Here is a 22258-nt window from a genome sequence, read left to right as displayed (position 1 = left end):
AACACTTCATATAATCTGCTGACCTTTATGTACATTTATTTATTAATCTGCTTTTGAAACCATTTCAGCTTTGCTCTGAAGATGAACATCTGAATTGTTATGTTGGAGCAGATATATGTTCATCTTCTAACCTGCTTTATCCTTTATGGGAGCCAAAATATTTTTTCTTACTTTATCATAAAATTTCCAGGTTGACTTACTGTGTTTTTAAAGCAAGAAAAAGGACTAGATGTTGTTGTTTTTTAAAATATGGTATGTATTGATTCTCAGCTTTTTCTCAAAGATTCAAAATGAAATGTCTTGATTGAGGCTAACTAAGTCTTTTTATTATGGCTAATATATATTTTTGTTGCTGTTGAAAATTAATTTTCATTATGAAAATGTTTAGATCATGAAACAAGTTAAAATGGTGATAAGGGTATCTCATTTGGTCACGTTTAATGTCACTGTATCATAGTTTGATATAACTATAACTCAAATATTAGAATATTGGCTTACCTGCTGCACATTTTTCTCAACTTATTAAAATGCTTTTCATAGAAAAAAAATATTTCATGATTCAAGAGTCAGCTGCACCTCTGTTTAGAAAGTTTTTCTTTTTGTTGTTCCTTTATCCTTTTTTATTTTTATTTTAATTACGGTATCTTTTATTGTTCAATCAGGGTCAGGCCCCTCCATTTGAGCAGGTGTCTCTAGGGGTCGCTAGAGGAGCTTCGCGTTTCCTCTCATATTAGCGGTCCCCTCTCTGTTGTGACCGCGCGGCTTGCCGTAGCTGCGGGGACGCTCGGGTAGGGTAGCGAAAGCGGCGGGAGAGCTTCAACACATCCTCAAATTTATTAATCTTCTCTGTTCTGACCTTTGATTTGGTAGCTGCTGTGATATTTGACGGACAAAGGAGGCGCTTACTGCTACAACCCGGCGCCGTGTCTCTTATAGAAACGCGTTCATGCGTTGCTTTTGAAGAATTCCCGGGAAATTTGTGTGAACGTTTGTTGTTTTTTTTCTTCTTTTTTTTTTTAATTAGCTCCGTGTTAGCGGTTTGACAGCAATGGCGAAGGTACAGGTGTTAAACGTGGCGGTCCTAGACAACCCGAGTCCCTTCAGAAACCCCTTCCAGTTTGAAATAACCTTCGAGTGTATGGAGGACCTCCCTGAAGGTGGGTACTGTCGAACAATAACTGATGTTACTGCACTCGGTGGCGGCTAATAGCATTAGCAGCACCTGCAGGCTACAGCCACAAGTCCAGAGTGATATAGAGTTGAATAGGGTTAATAGTTCCACTTTAAGACGTCATGAAGGGTTAAAACTAAGGCAAAGGAACACGTGTTTACTGGGAATTGTGCGCAGTGTTCCTGGGATAACTTTCGAAGAAATTAATTCAGCTGGTGTGTTTCTGTTTACAGCTAGCTGAAATGAACGGTGTTGGTCTTTATGTTAATCCACGGCCAAGATGTGACAGTTTATCACATTATTTTCTTGCTAAGCTATTTTTAGAACGAATTAGACAAATATCCTCTAAAGCAGTGTGTCGAACACATTTCAGTTCAGTGGCCACATACATCCTAATCTCATCTTTAGTGAATCATACTGGTAAAATAGTGCCATAACAGCCTCTACATTTTTTAAGGTTTTTCTTTATCATGTCGCAGAGTGATGAGAATGTCTGTATTTTCACAAAACTAAAACATTGCTACAGAGAAGTACTACAATTCCAACAGCTTTGATTACATCTTGGAGTGCAAAATACAGTGAAATGTCCCAAAAAGCTTATGTAGCTTTTGCTTTATGCATATTTTTACAAACTCACCCAAACCGTGTGATTTTGGCAATAGTTTGTTCACAATGAATGTACGAGCTTTCATGACAGCATCCCAGATATCTCGGTGTTTTCTTTAAAGTTTTGACTATTTGCTGAATTAGATCCACTGGTTTAGGGCCAGTTTTGGCCCACAGGCTTTATGTTTAACGCTCATATCTCACCATTTAAAAGCAGGGGTGCCAGTAGATTAGTGAATATAAAAATATTTTTCACAGGAGTATGTACAGTTAAAATAGGATGAAATAATCTCTTCATTTACTTAAAGTTTTAAAGTTAAATTACCACCTGCAATTTGACATAATTATGTGTAAAGAAGAACTCATTCATTGTGGATGCAAATGTTTACATCTGTTTTGACTCAGTGCATGCGCACGTGAATCCAGACAATCTGTTAACCCCCTGTCTCATTGGCTAGGAAGTGCATTTATTTGGTGCATATTTGTTTTCACGGTAAACAAAAACAGTTTGTCTCTTTGCCGCTTTCAGACCTGGAATGGAAAATCATCTATGTGGGCTCAGCCGAGAGTGAAGAGTATGATCAATGCCTCGACTCTGTCCTGGTGGGCCCGGTACCCGCTGGGAGGCACATGTTTGTCTTTCAGGTGTGTTTGCCAGATGAAAACTTATAGATGGTTGCATTAACAACCATTCTCAAGCCGTTGATCAACCTCATAATGTTGATATTTAACTGAATTTATTCTTTTTGTCGCAGTAATGCAGTTTTTTGTTTGTGTTTTTCTTCTGACAGGCCGATGCTCCAAACACTGGGCTGATTCCTGAAAGTGATGCTGTCGGTGTCACTGTCGTGCTTATTACCTGCACATACCGAAGCCAGGAGTTCATTCGGATTGGTTACTATGTGAACAACGAGTACACAGACCCCGAGCTTCGAGAAAACCCTCCAATCAAGCCAGACTACACACAGGTCAGACCCGGCCGCCTCGTCATTACATTTGGAAAAGCAGCATTGCTGTATTTATATACCACAGGGCACAGTCAATATTTTTGGATTTGAAGGGATGTGGACCATGTTTAACGAGAAGAGATAGTTTAATTGCCAGTGTAATTACGTCATTTTAAAAATTATGTGAAAAGTTTGAACTGTATTGTACAGAGTATAGAGAAGTCATTTAAATTTTACTGAATGTTCTCACCAGTCTCCACAATCTACACCTGCAGATACTGGCTGTAGGTATAAAAATAAAGTCTTTGCATAACACTTTCTCCTCAAGTAATCAGCTTTATCCTGCTTTTGGTTTGCTGATGTCAAACATTGACTTTTGTGACAAGGTTGGATGTGACGTTTCCATCTGACATTTCTGTGTAGACTATTTTTAGGAAGCTGTGACTGTACATTGGAATGGTGTAGCATTTTATTCATCTTTTGAGAAGTTATGCTTACCAAAATTTCACCATGAAGGATAACTGCCACTGTTCCTCATAAGTCATTTCTTAACACCAAGTAACTGTTGATGCACTGATGTTTAACAGATGCCATTTTTCATAGACACAAATTAATGGTCTAATTTTATGAATGGTTTATGCTGCTTCAAACAAACTAAAACATTTTAAATCAACACCATGCTGCAATTGTAAGTTTTTCATTCTGCAGATATGTTGTGATTGTTTCATCGTCGCATATCCTCAGTAATCGAACTTGTTGGGGAAGATATGACTTTGTTAGCAGTGCCGGTCATTTGGCTGGTAACTTCAGTCTGAAGTTCCTGCGAGTTTTGCTCTGATGACAAAGGTTTTTGATTGTGGGTGTTACATTTTGAAGGCGCCTGACATTTGGAATGAAACCTTTCACTCACAGGTGCAAAGAATATTGAAACAAGGCATGACATTGGTTACAGCTGTAAAGCTGTAGTTTGATTCAGGTTTATATGTAGTTTATGTGATTTTTCATGAGTAACAAGCATTTTCTCTTTTTTTCAATACAGTGGGATTCAGGTGCTGAGAGTTTTTCCCTCAGGTGCAAAATGATGATCCAGGAATTTTAAATTTCTATTGGTTAAACTTATTAAAAATGGATCAGCTTCACTTACATTCCACATAAACTTGCAAAATTATGCAAATATGTTTTAAGATTTTGGATTTTCTTAGTAGTAAAATAAATTTTAAGACCTCAAGAAAGTATTCCAGCTTGACTGCATTTAAATGCACATAAAATAATAATAAAAAACTTTTGTTTTTCTCTTTTCAGCTGCAGAGAAATATTCTAGCGTCAAATCCACGCGTTACCAGGTTCCATATAAACTGGGATGGCTCTACAGAGAGAATGGAAGACTCTGAAAATGTGGATCCCTCCTCAAACTCCATGCTCCCCCCATCCTGTCTCCCAGGCAAGGCCCCACCTCTGGGGATGCTTCCGGATAACTCCATGGACTGCTTGTAGGAAGCTCCAAAGCCCTGAAAAGGTGGCGACTTACAGCACGAGGTCCTATTTTTGAGCGATGCCTATGGACATTCTGGAGTGGATAAATGGATGTACTGACATCCTGGCCTTATTGCTGTCCCTTGTTCTCGATAACTTCTAAAAAAATAAACTCACCTTGGGCTTCAAAAGCAGTCGTTGCAGTGAAGATTGTGAACATCTTACTGGAATGATCATTTACAGATGGAGAGTTTCTCGTTGTGGTTTTGACAGCAATATTAGATTGTGGGATAGAAACAGCAGCTATGAAAATATTCAGTTGAACTGAAACACAAATGAACAAAGAACTGTTTTGTTTTTGTTTGTTTTTTTCCTCTTCTTTTACTGGTGTGAAAGAAATTTGTACCGATTTAAGACTCCACCACTGAAGCAATAGGCAAAAAAAGAAAAAAAAAAAAAGCAATATGTTACTGTACAGATTTTTGATAATTCTGTCTTCATATTTTTTTTGTTACAAATGCACTCAAAAATTTCCCAACTTAGATTGTGGAGATGTGTATGAGCTATATCACTTTCATGTTTTCTTCCATGCATTTGTGTTCCCAATAAAATTACCATGTATTTGTTGAGTAACTGTATGAGTAACTTTTTTTTTTTTTCACTTTTTTTTTTTTTTTCACTTTGTTGCAATCCATATTGAAGACGTGATTCTCATTTGTCCAGGTTTGTTATTCCATACATCAGTCTATGGAACATAAACATCAGTGTGAGTATCCCTTCATATTTTCACATTTTTCTAAAAATAGCTCGTGGTAACGTCACGCCCAATCACGGACTGTTCGGCTTTAAGGGGAGGATAATCGAGGATCGCTGGAAGATTTTGCAGAGTGAACAGAATGGTCATTGCAAGATCAAGGTGTTTTATTTGTGCCGCCCGCGAAATTCTGTATTAAAACTGCGAACTGTTAATTTGAAACGTAAAGAATAGCTGATACTGTTGCGGGCGCATTGGCTGGCAGCGATCTTGTAGGCGGGATAAAGCGATTTCAGCGGCCAATCGCATCAATGCAATGATTGCATGTGTCTACGCTCGACCAATCAGCGCACGTCGTTCCCCCACTGTCGAATGATTGACATCGTCAGCAGCCAATGAGAGACGCGCGGAGGCGGGGCCTGGTGGATGGATGGCTGGAGTTTCCCTTGCGGTCTGAAGATTAATGGAAGGGGTCTGTTGATCCGAGGAATCGACTATCAGGTGGTCGGTCCCCTGGAACAGTTGCTCTTGACGGCTCGCTTCGAGAATAATGGAGTATATATCCGTTTAGATAGCGAGTCAAGGAAAAAACGTGTGAGCTGGACACGCATTTTACCATCTGAATTGGAGAGGCCTGCCTACACAGAGGGAGCACCTGGTTAGTTAAGGCCAAGACTGCAAGGGACGCTACAAGCTAATGCTAGCTGGCTCGTTTGACAGACGGAAACAGCCTTCGACGATCTTCAATCGGCCTTGGCTTTGGATAAATCATATCGCCACTGGAAATAAAGTACAACGGACTGACTCCTTTGATTAAGCTGGTGCCAGCTTGAAGATCGACGAGCTAACGCTACAAAGCAGACATCCGCTGGATATCTGTCTCCTAGCTAATGTGCTAGCGCTAAGCTAACCAGAAGGGTTGGATATTTCCTCTCGGCTGGGGGAGTTCGCCACAGCGGATAAGTGCTGGGACTACTCTATTTACACTCGTCTGTCAATAATGATAGCTGTTAGCTAGTAGTTAGCTGCCAAGTTCATTGAGTGTAGCGTCTGCTTTAGCGGTGTAGCATTACTCAACGACTTGTAAAAGAAGTCAGTCCGAGCCCAGGAACGCCACTATCAGCCTGCCATCATGGGCAACACGCCCACCGCAAAGAAGGGCAATGAGATGGAGAGTGGTGAGTAGCTGGCTCTATCATGCCCCTGTATCGTTTCTGTCAATGCTAAGCATTTCCTGTTTTTACTCTAATGGCAGCTCGTCATGTAAAACACACTCATACACACTCCCCTGCCTCACAACACGTCAACGCTGCTTTTTAACGTCGTCCTCTAAAAGTAATCTGGCATTAAATCAGGTTAAAAACACAGGCCATAGGTTGCTCCAGTGGCTGCATCTAATAGTGTTACAATATCCACAAAAATGTGTGGTAAGCATGTAATTGAGACGAAAAATGGCACTAATGGAGTGTCAATACGGCTGCCCCACTCACTGAGAGCTGCTTCAAAAGCCAAATCAAGTATTTGCTTTTCTTCAGGCATCACTTATTGTCTCTACCATCAGCATTTTGATGGTACATTGCCTTGCTTTCTTCAACTAGCCTTGCAGTTACTGTTAACATTGTATCAAGGCCTAGAGATGACATTCACAGTGTCACAACATAACATTGTCTCCACACCTTTTTGCAACTGTAAACATGTCGCAGGCCAGAATTGGCTGGGTGTGTGAGCTCTCTGTGCTGCACCATTTACATCCATGGGCTCGGTGTTCTTACTGTGACTAAAGTTATCTCGGCTGAACAGTAGTGGATGTTATTCATTCATTCTGCTCATACTGTGGGAAACCTCGTGATGAAACGCTTCAGGTTATATTAAGAGGTAACAGTCAGGATGACAACAACAAGCTTTATCCAGAAGTCATAGGTTTTTTTTGTGGTTTTTGTTTCAGATGTTTTCTCCTTTCCTCTGAAGACCATGTAAGGCTGCAACAACACTGTAGACGTCAGATCTTGCGGAGATTCTCTCTTTTACGCTTTTGAGTAACAAGGCTGAAACATGAAGCCTTATATGCAGGAAAATGAGTTCAATTGGTAAGAGAGGCAGGGAGCTAATAGGCACAATGGATTGATCATATTAGAGTGCATACATTGAGAGAATATTGAAGCTTTGACATATAGTAGAGACCTGGGTGTTGGAGCCCAGAAACTGTGTTTGACAGTAAGTGAGCCCAAGGACTTATCAGTTGAAGGGGAAAAAAGCACCAGGACACGGGTCATATGATGCATAAGGGTGATCCTCTCCGGGCGAAAACTTTGGAGTTGTGCGGTCTCTTGAATAACATGTGATGAGCACAATTTGGAACAAGGACACTTGTATGTGTTTAGAGAGAAAGTCAAATGTCCTGCTGCTGAGTGAATGTTTTTCTATGTTGTTGTTACCCTCAACTTTATATTTAGTTGTCAGCCAGCTAACACCAGTTTGTTTTTGTCATACTCTAACCTATACAAACATGTACTTGAACTTGTGTTGTACATCAAAATCAGGAAAGGGATTATTATTGTTGTTATTCTGTTTTAGATTAAAAAATTTTTTTTTACTTGGTTGGAACTAGAGAACACTGGGGATGAGACTGTTTTATGTTTTATCCATGGCACCATAAATAACACTCCAGTGTGCAAAGTCAGAACAGGAATCTGTGAAATGAGCCTCAGCTCCCTGTCGCTGCTCGAGAGTAGGTGTGAAGAATGGCCAGCAGTCGATCTGTAACTCATGTAACAGTCATGACTTTCAGATGTTCTTTTTCTTAACGTCAAAAGGGAAACGCAAGTCAGGACTGAAGAGTTTAAAACAGAGGTGGTGTAGCTGCTGCTGCGTTGCGTTTGGGTGGGTTGTTCATGTGTCACACTTCTTTATCAGCCTGGTGACAGTGGGCCCACCCTGATCCCTCAGACAGGTGCTGGCCGGGGTTGTAGAACCCACACACAGGGGCAGAAGTTCCCACACAGCAGAGAGATTAAGAGCAATGTGGCAGCACGTTCTGGTTTCTATGGAAAATGTGAAGTGAGTGTCGAGTCGGTTCAGGTGTGCGGCGTCTATTGCTCTCTGAACTTCTCGGGCTGCGCGACACAAGCCGAGAGCCGCTGCGCTGGTGTATGGAGCTATTTTCTGGCCCCACAGGAAGAAGCAGGAACAGGAAGGGCCAGCCCAGGCTCTGCGCCGTTGTTCATTGCCTCTTTGGCTCTGTAAACCAAACACAGCCAGCTGGGATAGCTTGAAGTTGTGACCTTTTGGGGAGCTGTTGGTGTTACTTTTTTCGTGGATTTTGATTAAACATCCGGACAGACTACACTGTCGAAACTCTACTCAGACTTTCAGCTTGTTTAATCCAGCCTTGTAGGATGTCTGTTATTCACAAGCTGGCAGGGAGGCTGTTCCACCGAACCGGGCCCTCACTGAGGGACATAGGCAGTGGAGAAGACAGACATGACCAGCCACAGGAGGAGCTAGAGGCCCGCATCTGCAGTGAGTTTTCATTCTGGAGCTGGACAGGCGCCTGGGTGAGGGGTGGAGCTGTACTTCACGTTGTGCTGCATGAAATTAGTCCGTCACGGGCCGAGCTGAAACCAAGCAATTTCTTCTGATAATTGTCTGCTGCTTAATTCATCTCATGACCTGTTGAGTGCGTATTGAGTTTGAAGGATTTATCTTCTGCTCTGTCAGACGCCGCGCTGGCTCATTATTTGCAGCCAGCTGTGTGCGTGCCTCTGTTCATGTAGACAAAAAAAAAAAAAAAAAAACATACAAACACCACAGCCGGTTCTTTGTCCTTCCTCTGCTCCCCATTGTTCTGTACCTACAGAGCAGAGGAAGCATGTCTGTTTTGCTTCTGAATTGGTCCACTCTCCATTGCTGTAGAAGTGTTTTGATATTTGAAAACTTACTAAAATTTTCCTCATAGCTGAATAACTACCAGTTGTCCGAAGAAGTAGTTGTACTGACTCACGCACGTTTAGATTTGAATATAATGAAGTGGTACCCTGTCTGAGTGCAACTATGTGTGTCTATAAATATCTGTGTAGTTTATGACCTGCCCCTGCTCTGCACGCAGCTGGTTTGTGTAACAGGGGCAGGTTTGTGTTTGGATCGCTCATCACTTCCTGTCTGCAGTTAAAGGGGCTCTGTTGCAAGCCCGCACTGATTATTGTTGGACTTTACCGTTGAAGTGCCAATGAGCCGCCTCACACGAGCTTTGAGCTCCACACTAATAACAAAAGAGTGACCCTGGGATTCAGGGAGCTGAAATATGAGTTTTGGTGAAGGAACTGTTGTCTTATTTGGATTCTCTCAACAGGACTAAAGCCGCTAATAGTCCCACTGAACTTTTCTAATATCCACATCTCACAGAACTGTAGCATATTGTCTTGAAATTCAACAGAACTAATAGATCCTAAAGAACATCAACAATATCTTGCATAGTTGCCTCAAGCAGTAGTTTATGAAATCTATTAGCTTTTGGGCTTTTATTGAACATCATCAGGTAAAATTTATACATTTTTACCTTAAACACATGCAAGGAAAGGATGGACATGCAAGCACCGAAAGGCCCCCAAGAGTGCTAACCACTGCACCACCATGTCACCCATGTAAGAATAGAAAGATGCAAACACTTCAGAATTGTCTGATAAAGCTTCCCCATCGTTAGATTAGTGTGGAGGTTGTGCTCAGGCTCCTCGTTGTTTTACTGTTGTGTGATTAAAACTCACAGTCAGGGTTTGTTTACTGTAATAAATACATCCAACATGGCCGCTGCAGAACCGCTGGAGCAGACGCGTCACACAAGTTCCATCACGTGCTTCTTTTTGAACAGATTTTATTAGTATGAGAACGTGATCTCATGAGGATCAGTGGTGGCCTGGATGTTAAGATGAAGCACAGGGACGGTTTGCAAGTTGAAAACCCATAGCAGCAGCCCACTTCTCCCTCTGCGTGGGTTTAAATGCAGCGGACAAATTTTGCTCTGCAACGTTTTGTATGTATGACAAATTAAGCATTCTTCTTCAAATGAAGTTCTTGTGACAGAAATCCAAATTTACAGTTTGATCTATATATGTATTAGTAACAAATGTAACCAGCATATATAGTAAATACACACTGCTTTGAATGTATGATGAATTAAATAGATATTGCAGGGTTTTTTGTTTTTTTTTTAACACTGAGGCATATTGAGCTTTTCTAAATACTCCACATGTATCTGAGTAGCAGTGAACCAAAGTGGGAGGTGACGTTCTGCCCGGGACAGATTACAAAACAACTTTCCATTGGTGACTTGTTCAGGAAACGTCCCCCATCTGAATTCAGCTGATTGGAATTGATTTTTCACCTTCACAGGCATGCAAATACATTTCCCTCTTTATCGCCGCTCGTTTCGCCGCCTGATCTCTTCCTTAAGCCTCACTTGAGGGCTTTTTTTGTGCCATCAGAACAAGCCATGCTCCAGACAGAGACTCGATTTGGCTTGCTTTGCCGTTTAATGTCGGTCAGCTCGCCCTAATATAACCCCTCTGTTCCTGCGTCAGAGTGGGCCACTGAGCCCCGGGGGAGAGATGCAGGATTGATTTTTGGAGGATCAATTCAGCACTGGCACTGCTCACGCTCTCTGGTGCATTTGGGCTGAGTCAAAAAAAAGTTTGGCTGTGGTTTTGTAGGCTCCTGCTCCGCTAGCATCTCTCCAGAGTGCCACTTTTATGCTCGTGAAAACACCCAGATCATCTCCGAAAGTCTTTTTTTCATCACAGATGTGGCGCCTGATTGGCTTGGCTAATTGGGGAAAGTTCGAGACGCATCTCGATGTGTGCAGTTCATCTCATGGGTCTTTGCTTAGGCCTAGTTTTCCATAGGACTTCATCTCTGGGTTGGATAAATATACCAGCTACTGTTTCACGCCCCTCCCCCGGCGATTATGCCCCTGTTTAGATCAATATATACCCTCTGTGTGTGCATGTGTGTTTGTGTGTCTGTTTGACATGAGAGGGAACAGCAGAGAGTACTTTGTGTGCAGAATAAATATTGATACAAACCAAGCAAGGGTCCAATTGATCTGTGTGAGTGTAACGGGAGCAGCTCTGCCCTCCACGCTGAGTTCGGCCGCACACCGGAGGTGGATGCTACTTTTTGCACTCGGGTCTCCTGCAGAGTGACAGTCACAGGGAAGACGGAGGACGCTCTCCTTGGCAAGGACACTTGAATGGTCTGTGTGGATGTGTGGCGCTGCTGATCTGACCAGACGGCTCTCAGAGGGCTGGGGTAGGTCATGAGTCAGTGGCTTTGAGGAAGAGGTCAAGGAAGAAGCACCGAGGAGACTTTGCGGGGCTAATGTGTGACAGGAAGAGCTCCAGAAGGCATGCAGGGAAGAGGGAGTCATCCTCACGCTCAAGTGAATCAGGGTCGCGCTCCACGGATCATGCAGCACCAGAGGTAGCCACAGTCCTCCCAGATGGTAAGAAATTTGGGATTACAGAAATAACAGTCTTGTGATTTTTATCAATTAAAGATCCAACAGTAGAAACCCTGTGAAAGCTAAACAGATTGAATAAATACCAAGAAAAAAAAGATGTCTGTTTTATTTTTGTTGAGCTTTTTTTCCCCTCCCCTCTTGTGCTGTTTGCAAGTTATCGCTTCATTAAAAACTCCCTTTGTGGTCGTTTCTGCTTGGAATTGGAAGTTGAGCAACTTTCACGGGAAATGTTTTCCCCCTGGTGACCATGCTGTTTCCATCACTCTCTGTGGGAGCTGCAGCACTCCTGGCATGTTTATGTGAACTTTGCTCTTTGCCGTTCTTGCTGGCTTTCTCCCATCCTATTGTTGGCGCTGATGGTCTTTAGAGAATTAGCAGGAAATCATGTTAGCTAGATGAGGATTAAGCGTTCATCTTGTTTGGAGTGAATTTCTGGGTATGTGTTGTACGCATGAGAGAGAGCGAGGCAGAGACAGAAATCCTTCCATGTGATGTTTCTGTCAATAGCATTTTTATTTTGTCTATTTCTAGGTTGTGGTTGGACACGCTAAAGGCCTATTAGTTTGGAATATTATCACAAAGCTGGTGAATAAATGGCTCTGTTCTGCAGTTTAACTATTGACAGCTGACAGGCTTTATTTAAGCTGCGCCCTGGGCTGTTGTGCATTGATTATGTGGACACACAGAAATTCCACATTATCCTGAAAGGCGTCCGAGTCCTGCTCTACTGTTTCTGAGCAAATCAAACATTTTAACATGTTTACTATTGAACAAAGTCATTGTTACCATTCACTAAAGCTACCTTGTTATATTTGTGCCAAGAACCTTGATAGTTAAGAAAAAAAAAAGTAAATAAGAAGTGTGTGTGCTAATTTAATTGGAGTAGTGTTGCATCACGGTAAAATTTTTCTGGCGTTAGTCGTCCATTTACAAGCACCATCTTGTGCCCGTGGAAGTAGCTGCAGTCCCCGGGCCGCAGCACAGATAGTGAGGAGGAATGAGGAAGGGCCGGCTATCTGCACGTTCCCACAGAGCTCTGATTAGCCCCATAAAGATAAGGGGGGGAAAATGAACTTCTTCTTCTGACAAATGTGTGCCAAGTTGTCACAATCTGTCCGCCAGCACATGTCTGTCTGCCCATTATCACACATGCTTTGTATGCCGAGGAAGAGAATAAGTGTATGAAGTGTCATAAAGACGCTGTAGCTGTGTGTTAAACTGCAGGAATCAGTTTTGTTTGTTTTTTTGAGTGTTTGAATTATTATCAAGAAAATGTACCTTTATATAAGAGCCTTTGAGAAGGATGTAGATCATGAACTTCTGTAATTTCAGAAGAAAGGCCCAGTCCAAAAAGCCTTTTTTTTTGCTCAACACACTAGCATGATTGTTTTGGTGCGATATTATGCAAAGCCGCTCTGCTTGTGCAAGAACCTTGAATGAACAGAAGCGAAAGCAGCGGGGACTGATTGAGAATTGCCCTCTGCAGAATGTTTCACAGTTCCTCGGGTCTGGAGTTGCCTTACAGGTAGCACCGCTGAGTTTGCATGTTCTCCCGCTAGGTTTTCTGCAGATGCACTAGTTTCCTCCCACGTGTGTGTGTGTGTGTGTGTGTGTTGGCTCTGGTGACTTGTGCAGGCTGTACCGTCCCTTCACTCATAGTCGGCTGCCATCATGTCGATGAATGTCTCATTTCATCGATGATGTTTAGAAGTGTTTGATTAGTGCAACATTCATACGGGACGTATTCAGCAACTGTAAACAAACATCTGTCTTGTTGCTGCTGTTATCTAGTGTTCACTCCTGCTCAGTCCACCCCTCCGTCCCTCTGCAGCCTTTCACCAGGAACAAAATGCTCGTTGTGTTCACAACCTTTCACCGTCAGCCACCTCTAAATCTTGTGTTCAGAATGCAAAAAAAAAAACCAACTCAAGAAAAGCAATTTTCCACTTTTGCTAAGCCGTAGTAAATAGCAGCTTGACTCAGTCTTCACACCCTAAAAACTGAGACTACCTAATGATGGGTTTGGTTGTCATGACTTTCTCCAAGTTTAATCTTACCTTAAAAAAGAAGCGAGAATAATTTTTTTTGGGGGGGGGGGTTTAACAAAAATATTCAATTCTTTTATGATAAACAGCATTACTCTAGGACATAACAGTTTTTCCTTGATAGTTTGATGCTGAGGAAATTGGCTTAAAGTTTCCACGACTTTGAATTTCTCTGCTCTGAACCTGTTAATGAGCACGATTCTATTAATACATTGAGTTGAATGATAAAGATTATGATGGACACTACAGCTGATCTGAGACCGTATGTATCTCGCCAAACGCTTCTCGCTGGCTGGACCGTCTCTCGTCCACGCTCGAACGTGACATTTGCACAACATGAAGTTAAGATCTCCTCTGTGGCCTGGCGATAAGGCGCCTGCGATGCTCTGCACTGACCAATGCCTGTGCGCTAAAAGCCTCGCTGAATGTGCGTCTCGCTTCTTCTTTTACAGTAAAGGAGTTTCTTGCCAAAGCCAAAGAAGATTTCCTGAAGAAATGGGAGAATCCAGCACAGGTGAGACAAAAACACTCACTTCCAACATCTGCATTTAAAACATTTGGTGTTTGAATAATTGAAGCATTGTAATAGATTTATACCAGCGAGTTTTAAAACTATAATTCATTTATTATGAGCTTCAAGGGAAATCAGGTGCAGTTTTAATGTTGCCAGAAAGAGTAGAGTCCTCTCTTCTGAGCAGGGTATTTATTTTAGGGCAGTGCGCCCTCTGCTGGACAGATGTGATATACATGTCAAGACGTGTAAAAGTTGAATTTCAACGCAGGGCACACCTTTCATTTCATCCAATACACTATTAAACAAAATAACGTTTGTATTGAGCACATTTATTTAATGTTTATCATTAAAGAAAATCGAAAAAAACATAGAACAAACACGTGTTTAGCATCGACAGTTTACAGTCGTTACTTGACAAACCTCTGCGTTCACTCCTCAGCAAACCGCAGCGTTGGACCACTTCGAGCGTTTGAAGACCTTAGGCACCGGCTCATTCGGCCGAGTCATGTTGGTGAAACACAAAGAGACGGGCCAGCATTTCGCCATGAAAATACTTGACAAACAGAAGGTACGGCGCTGTGAAGGCCTGAATCTTCACAACATGTTGAACTTCCAGATCTTTTCCGATTAGCCTTTGACTCCCAGATGCCACCTTCAGTAGTCGTAACGCTTGAAGCATCGTTGATCCAACCAGGAAGTGATTGCCGTTTTGTTGTATGATTTTTTTGTCGTGCTTTTTTTCCTGACTGCGATCGCTCTCGCTGCTCCCAGGTAGTGAAGCTGAAGCAGATAGAACACACACTGAACGAGAAACGTATCCTGCAAGCTGTCAGCTTCCCCTTTCTGGTGCGACTGGAACATTCTTTTAAGGTACTCGTCAGCTGCTCCTCCGTGCATATATGAAAGTTAATCCAGTTAACGTGGTGCGTGACGATAAGATTCTCGTCGTCCCACTGCAGGATAACAGTAATCTCTATATGATAATGGAGTATGTGCCTGGCGGTGAAATGTTCTCACACTTAAGGAGGATCGGTAGATTCAGGTAAGTTAACTTTTAACGCAGCTGCACCGAACAACTTCTGGTCCCCTGCTGGGTGTGTGTGTGTAAAGTTCGAGTCTGGTGTGTTTTGCAGTGAACCACACGCCCGCTTCTACGCAGCCCAGATTGTACTGACCTTCGAATACCTTCACTCGCTGGATCTCATCTACCGAGATCTGAAGCCTGAGAACCTGCTCATCGACCAGCAAGGTTACATACAGGTGAGAAACGCTTTCCCGGCATCAGCAGCAGTTAGTCCAGACACCCCTGGACTCAGAGCCGTCCCCCTCTGCTCTGCAGGTAACAGACTTCGGATTCGCAAAGAGGGTGAAAGGCCGAACCTGGACGCTGTGTGGGACTCCAGAGTACCTGGCGCCAGAGATCATCCTCAGTAAGGTACGCAGTGTGGAGCACAGTGTAGAAGCTGATGTTGGATTCAAGTACAGTATTCCTCAGTGGTCACTGCTTGTATTTTTTGTATTTTTTCTTCTCCAGGGTTACAATAAGGCCGTGGACTGGTGGGCTCTGGGAGTGCTGATTTACGAGATGGCAGCTGGTTACCCTCCCTTCTTCGCTGACCAGCCTATTCAGATTTATGAAAAGATTGTATCAGGAAAGGTGAGTTTATTCAGACAGTGAGGCCTCACTGTTCAACTCAGCTTTGCTGTTTTCCCCAGTCTGGTGCGCAGAACCTAGTAACACGTCGCTAGAACCACTAGCCGTGTGGCCGTTCCCCTCCAAAGCTCTATTTGCTGCATTTCCTTCTGATTGATGAACATCTCTCATTCACGTTTTCCTGTCAGCAGGTTCGCTTTCCGTCCCACTTTAGCTCAGACCTAAAGGATCTGTTGAGAAACCTGCTGCAGGTGGACCTGACCAAGCGCTTCGGCAACCTCAGGAACGGAGTCAATGATATCAAGGGCCACAAGTGGTTTGCCACCACCGACTGGATCGCCATCTACCAGAGGAAGGTGAGAGGAAACGCGTGCAAGCCCTCCCGTTCTTCCTGGGAGAGTGATGTAGTTTTAATGAGACTTTGGTCAGTGGACGTGTCTTCAGCTTACATCTGGGACCACGGTTAATTTCATACCATCTGCGCTGCTCTGCTGAGAGGAGATCACATTACCGGCTAATGGAAAAAATGTCCAAAACACAGAAAACATGTGTTCCTCTGCAGGTTTGGAGTCGGTGTGATGAATGGTTGATTCAGGAGCGCGAATGTTACTTTTTGAGTTTTCATGCAGACTGAAGGCAGCATTGGATTTCTTTATAGATGAAATTCAAAAGTAACTAAATGTCATATTATTCAGCTTTTAACATTCTTTTTCACCATTTCCAGGTGGAAGCCCCCTTTATTCCTAAGTGCAAAGGCCCCGGCGATACAAGCAACTTTGACGACTACGACGAAGAGGAAATCAGAGTCTCCTTCACTGAGAAGTGTGTAAAGGAGTTTGCTGAGTTCTAGATTCCAACAAAGAGTAGCGGAGTGAGAGAGTCAGGGATTTAGAAAGAAATAGGGGGTAAGAAGACAGGAAGCACTCGGGCGGACTGATGACTCGCTTATTTGTGATGAGGAAAACAATGTAAAATCTCCCCCCCCCCCAGTGGAAAAATGTAGGCAAAGCGAAAGAAAGCTCCAACAGAACCAGCAGTGTTGCCTTTTTCTGATTGTTTCTCAACTGTTACCGATTCATTTTATTTATCCCTCTTGTGTTTGTGGCAGGGGCTCGGCGAGAACAGGCACAGGTCACACGGCTGTTCAGCTAGAATTGTATCTCTCTGATGGTGTAATGACAAAAAAAAAAAAAGAAAAAGAAAAAAAAAGTTTAGTTTTTCGATCTTTGCAGGTTGAGGCATTGATTTCTCTGTTAAGGTACTGAATCTGCTCGGCTCCTTTTTGAACGGGCCCCTTCTCTAAAGCTTCTCTGAGAGTGATTGCTGTCTCTTGTCAACCCCCCCCCCCGCCGGTTCCCTCCTTTCCATTTCTCCATCCCAAATCTGTCCAAGCAATACCAAGTCCAACAGATGTGCCTATCATAATGCCAACTGGTTGGAAAAACTGTGTGGGAAGTCATTGGTGCAGAGCGGTCGGCTACGGCGGCGGCGGCGGCGGCCCCTCGCGCGCCCCCGTCCGGTTGAAAAGCTTGAAAAACTCTCTGCACCTGCCTTTGTCTGCTCGACGTGGCATGATTACTGGGTAGACGACGCACTCCACTGCTCGCAGCTGAAGCAGTGGCGACCTCTCTGATCAGCGCGAGAATGATTTTTATCACAGCTAAAGCTCCGCCGAGGCCCCGCGAGGCCGCGGCGAGCCGACGCGAGGTCCGCATTCAAGTCTGTCTTTCTCCTAGCTGAATTTATTAGAGCATTTTAAAAAAAAAAAAGAAAAAGAAAAAAATCCTATTGGTGATCATTTTGTCCCTTTTTCTGTCGATCTCTGTGCTTGTGTGTTATTTAGTGCTCGAGGGTGGGGTTGAAAAGCTGCGATTTAGCTGCAGCTAACATTGTGGTCACACTCCTGACTCTTTGTTTATTTAATTCATAGAACATTTATACATGTATATTGATATATATATGATAGAGAACATGAACTTATCCATCTTTTTTCAACATTTGTCTCATAGCTGTGAAACTGAATTAAGATTTCATAAATAAAAACGGAACATAAATTTCTGCCAAAATTTTTTCCAAGCGAGAACATTGCAGTTTTCTCTATGTAACTATGACGGTGGTGGATTTTAATACGCAAAATAGTAGCAAAAATGTTTCAAACAACTTGTGCATGTTATTTTTGTACAATATCACTTGTAAAGGAGGACGGCGGAGCGTTGTGCTTTATATGTGCTGAGGTACCTTGAGGTTGTGGATAACATGTTTTAATATTGAAAAGGACACTCGGTGCTCTGTGGAGGACGGAACGAGACCCCGATCGGTGCGGCAGCAGAGTTCCCCGGGTCTCTGTTAATGATTAAGTTGTAGGGAAACGGATAATTGTCACTGCACTCGTGCTTCTCACCCCGACAGTTTTGTTTTTTTGGGGGTTTTTTTCCCCCTCCTTCCCTTCTCTCTTGTATGTTTCCTGACATGCAACGCCGTCACATTTTCTAACAGCCCTTCAAAAATCTCTGGGCCTGTTCAGATCGGAGTGTTTTTTTTTTCCAGCTTTCTATGTAACAAATTAAAAAAAAAACAAAACAAAGAAAAAGAAGCGATCCTTAAGCTTGTCCCCTTTCGCCAAGTTTATTTCTGTGGATGCAAGACAATCGCAGACCAAAATCTTTATTGCTGGCTTGTTGACTGAACACGTTTGCTTTGGTTTGATGAAGGATTCCCCCTCCGGCCCACCTGCCCCCCGACAAAAAGCCCCCATAGGTGCTAGACTGAAGAGCTTCTGTGACTCGTTTGATGTGCATCGATCTATTTGTCATAAAGTCTTGTAACATGACATTTTAGAATGTTTTCTGATTTCAGTAGGCTTGAGTACTTCTTTTTGGCAGTGTCTTAATGTAATTGAGATCAAACGCAGGATCTTTTTTTTTTTTTTTTTCTTTCTTTTTTGTTTTGAATGTCTTGAACTGTCTGACGGAGATGTTCCAATGCCGTTTGGAAACATGACGATGTGTATTTTTTTTTTTATAATCCGTGTTTCTGAGGCAAGGTCGTTTTTTTTTTTTTGTTTTTTGTTTTTTTCTTGCATGTGGTAACGCAGCGCCTCATCTGGACCTGGCAAACACACACACACACGCACACAGAAATCCCTCCATTCGGCGGCTCTTTAACCTTTTCTTGATTTGTTGAGCGTCGCACTAAAGCAGTGCAGTGGAACCCCAATCAGATATTGAAGCACACGCCACAACCCTTTTTCTGATCTATTTAATTTGTGCTAATATTAATAATAATAATGATGATTTTTAACAAAATGCTCGAGAGCACATGTAATATCTTTTGTCTTTATGTCCTGGAAAAATGACTAAATCAGAGTTGATAGGTAGAAGGCAAAGAAACTCCACGGTCCACTTCAGATGCTGAAGCCTCAGCAGTGATTTCTCTTCTTTTTTTTTTTCTTTTCGTTTCCCTCGCCGTACAGAACCGGCCGTCGGTCATCTCTCATTCTTTTCTATCAGCTGAACACTATCAACCGCTCTGTGCTACTCTTCTTCAGTTTTTTCTCCTGTTTGCCTTCTATTCTCATCAAGTCTCCACACACACACACTCTTTCTTCAGACATAACACTTTTTACATCTAAGATGTTTTGCGTTCATATTTTCTAATTGTATTTTCAGAAAAAGAACGGGAAAAAAAAAAAAGCAAAAACAGAACATTAATCTTTTTTTTTTCCTCATGACCTGGGTACAGTGATTGTGTAGTCTATTGTACCTTTTGGGAAACAATACTGTATATCCTTGCCTTTGACAGTCTTAACTATCTTACCCTCTGGAGAACTTGACAGATACCCTTAGAACACAATGAGTATGTTAAAAAAAAATATATACATAAAGTAATATTTTGCAAAATGTATCATTCCAATAAAGTTTTACTTGTTAAGACTATTATGTCTGGGTGATATTTACGCTCTTTCTTCGCCGTTACACCAGTTTGATTTGTACTTTTGGCGCGTTGCGGCGTCGGCTGGATGAGAGGCGCGTACTTGTTGGTAGGTGACGGTGGATGTTGTTTCTCACTTTATTTTTTGTGTCTTGGTGCATGTATAAGGAGGCTCGCGGGATTTGAATAATGCAGTGTTGTCTGCATCGTGTCGGGAGTATGGAATCCACAAACACCTTTCGCTTCCGCAGACCCTCATATTGCACCTCTCTGCATCAGCTGCGTGCGGACTTGGGGCCACAAAACACATGTCAGAAACCTGATCTGCTCATGCACTGTCTCTTTTCTTTAATGTAATAAAAAGGTGGCACGTGCCATTCCGAAAGCTTCAGCTTGTGTCTCTTGCTTTTTCAGGCTCTCGCTCTCTCTCTTTCTCCTGGATTAGCTGCATGACATCTGGATCCTGATGTGCAGTGAAATCCATCCCTCTCCCTTCCCATTGACTGTTTCCTCCATAACAAGCCGCTAGTTGCATGCCAAAGAAGAATATTTCCACACATAAGACGTTCTTTTGATCAGACGCGAAGCTCTCTCTGAATACTCTTTGGGTAATTGTAGCCGAGGAGCCTGGGTTGTTCTTTGAGTCTGGCTCCTGCAGATGTTGCTTTTGCATCCTTCAGATGTTGTGTTTCATAATGAGATCACGTCCAAAGCTTCCCCGTGGCCCGCTGATGCATGTATACTCTCTATATGGAATAAAATCCATCGCAAATAGCTGTGTGGAATCCAAGCTGAAGCTTTTGGAATAATCTTTCACTGCCCTCTGATTTAACCATCGCAGAACATTTGGTGGAATCAAAACCTCACCCAAGACCGAATAACCCAACTCAAAGACGGCCACAGAATGCTGAAAATCAAACTCCAAACCAAGATTGAAAGAATCTTTTTATTTTCGAATAATAAAGGACCTTTTTCTCCCCCAGCATATTTTTCTTTTTACTAACCCAATATGTCTGACTGAGCTATTTACACACAAAACCAGCAGGAGAGATTAACATACAGGCCTCATGGTGGTGTAGCGGTTAGCTCTCTCTCCTCACAGCAGAAAGGTCATCAGCTCAAGTCTGTCTTTGTTAAGTCTGCATGATCTGTGTGTGCTTGGATTTTTCTCCTGGAACTCCTCTTTCCTCAAAAACGGTGCATTTAGATGTGGATGTGATGATCTGGGAGACCTGAACCTAGTATGTAACCGCAGTCAGCCTAACCTCTGAAGAAGATGGATGGATGAATACCTGAACTTGTGTTCTTGCTTGCAGGTAACACATAATTGTATTCACTTTTGCGTGGTTCTGTTTGTCATTGTTAAGCGCCGTGCAGGGTAAACATATAAATACCTGTCAGTGTGACCTGATTATTGATGAGATTGATGAGCACTGCACTCGTCAAACGATGAAAGAAAGAAAATGAAATTCAAGAGGCACACAGAAAAGCATGTGGTGGAGTGTTTGAACCAGGCTTTCTGCCAGTACAAGGAGGAAAAGTATACAATCTGACCTTTATAATATTAAAGGCTGTGGTCTCAAACAGGATGGAGTGACTGACTGATCTCTGTAGGCCTGAATATTTGCAAAGGTATTCATGCACTTTTCCACATTTTGCCACACTAAAACCACAAATCATGTATTTTATTAAGATTTTGTGTGACAGATAAAAAACTGAGAAGTACGTAAAATACTTCCTGAGTCTTTTGTAGAGCCACTTAGCTGCAATCCAAAACACAGAAGATTCATTTGTGATGTATCAATTTATTTTTTTTTTATTTGTTTTTTTTAATAAAACAAAGATATGGACATCTGCAAGTCATTGCTCTGGGGTCATGTGTGGCTAACTTTCACAAAACTTCAAACTCCATTTTTTCCTTCCTTCTGTCAGATTTCGTGGACCTCAGACAATCTTAAGCAGGGATTCCCATCTTCCAGTTTGAGGTGAAAACGCGGCCATTGCCTCAGGTCTCCTGTATGCTGCCTTTCACTTCAAGAGATAATGTGTTGGATTTTCAATTTCCCCTCTCTGTAAGGTAGATTATTAAAAAAGAAGAAAAAGAGACTTCCATTGAAGATGAACAAACATTTGTTTCCCTAACACACTGGTTTTATGTGTTTGTCATGTGGGAAGAAAGAGGGAAAACTGGATAAAATAAAATAAAAACGTTTTAAAGGTGCTCAAAGGTGTTTAAACAGAGAAACTTAAATCACAGCAGTAATGATTTGTAACTCCCCTGTATAGGATCAGAATTAGGCAACTTCTGCATTTTTTTCTTGTGACCTAAAAACTAACAAAGGCAAATAAACTGAAGTATTTGTGGACAATGAGATAAATTCTTCAGGATTTCTCAAAGTGATGAATATGGAAATATACTACTTCTTTAAATTTCTCATAACCTGAAGGCCATTATAGATCACATGTTTAATAAAATACGGATAGCGTCCTTAATTAAGATGTATGCCGTATACCTAATAAAAAAAATTCTGGGCTACTTTTTTTATTAATTTATTTGTAAATATTTCATCATATTGCAGAAGATCACCACTCAAGATATCAAATGTGGAAAAAACGTGAACAGATCTTCCGGGGTTCCTCCAGCCTGCTCATT

The 22258-nt window shown here is 42.3% G+C and overlaps 2 protein-coding genes across 4 annotated transcripts; both read left to right on the top strand.

Annotated features, from left to right (window-relative positions):
• The first annotated feature begins 778 nt into the window (after positions 1-778).
• Positions 779-4704, top strand: asf1ba (anti-silencing function 1Ba histone chaperone). The gene is made up of 4 exons (XM_030090541.1): positions 779-1157; positions 2307-2422; positions 2569-2745; positions 4027-4704. Exons 1-4 carry the CDS (start codon positions 1049-1051, stop codon positions 4216-4218), a joined length of 594 nt encoding a protein of 197 aa, XP_029946401.1. The 5' UTR covers positions 779-1048; the 3' UTR covers positions 4219-4704.
• A 680-nt stretch (positions 4705-5384) lies between these two features.
• Positions 5385-19351, top strand: prkacaa (protein kinase, cAMP-dependent, catalytic, alpha, genome duplicate a). Of its 3 annotated transcripts, none has more exons than XM_030090524.1 (10): positions 5385-6129; positions 13960-14021; positions 14461-14589; positions 14793-14891; positions 14981-15063; positions 15155-15281; positions 15361-15456; positions 15556-15678; positions 15867-16031; positions 16400-19351. In XM_030090524.1, exons 1-10 carry the CDS (start codon positions 6084-6086, stop codon positions 16523-16525), a joined length of 1056 nt encoding a protein of 351 aa, XP_029946384.1. In that variant the 5' UTR covers positions 5385-6083; the 3' UTR covers positions 16526-19351. The 3 variants fall into 3 exon arrangements, with proteins under 3 accessions (XP_029946384.1, XP_029946382.1, XP_029946381.1); XM_030090522.1 differs by lacking the exon at positions 5385-6129 and adding an exon at positions 8135-8470; XM_030090521.1 differs by lacking the exon at positions 5385-6129 and adding an exon at positions 10748-11444.
• Positions 19352-22258: the final 2907 nt, after the last annotated feature.

This window comes from Salarias fasciatus, chromosome 4, assembly GCF_902148845.1.
Source record: "Salarias fasciatus chromosome 4, fSalaFa1.1, whole genome shotgun sequence".
Lineage (NCBI taxonomy): Eukaryota > Metazoa > Chordata > Actinopteri > Blenniiformes > Blenniidae > Salarias > Salarias fasciatus.
The sequence above is the reverse complement of the archived record's forward strand: the minus strand, read 5'-3'. Positions and strand labels throughout refer to the sequence as shown.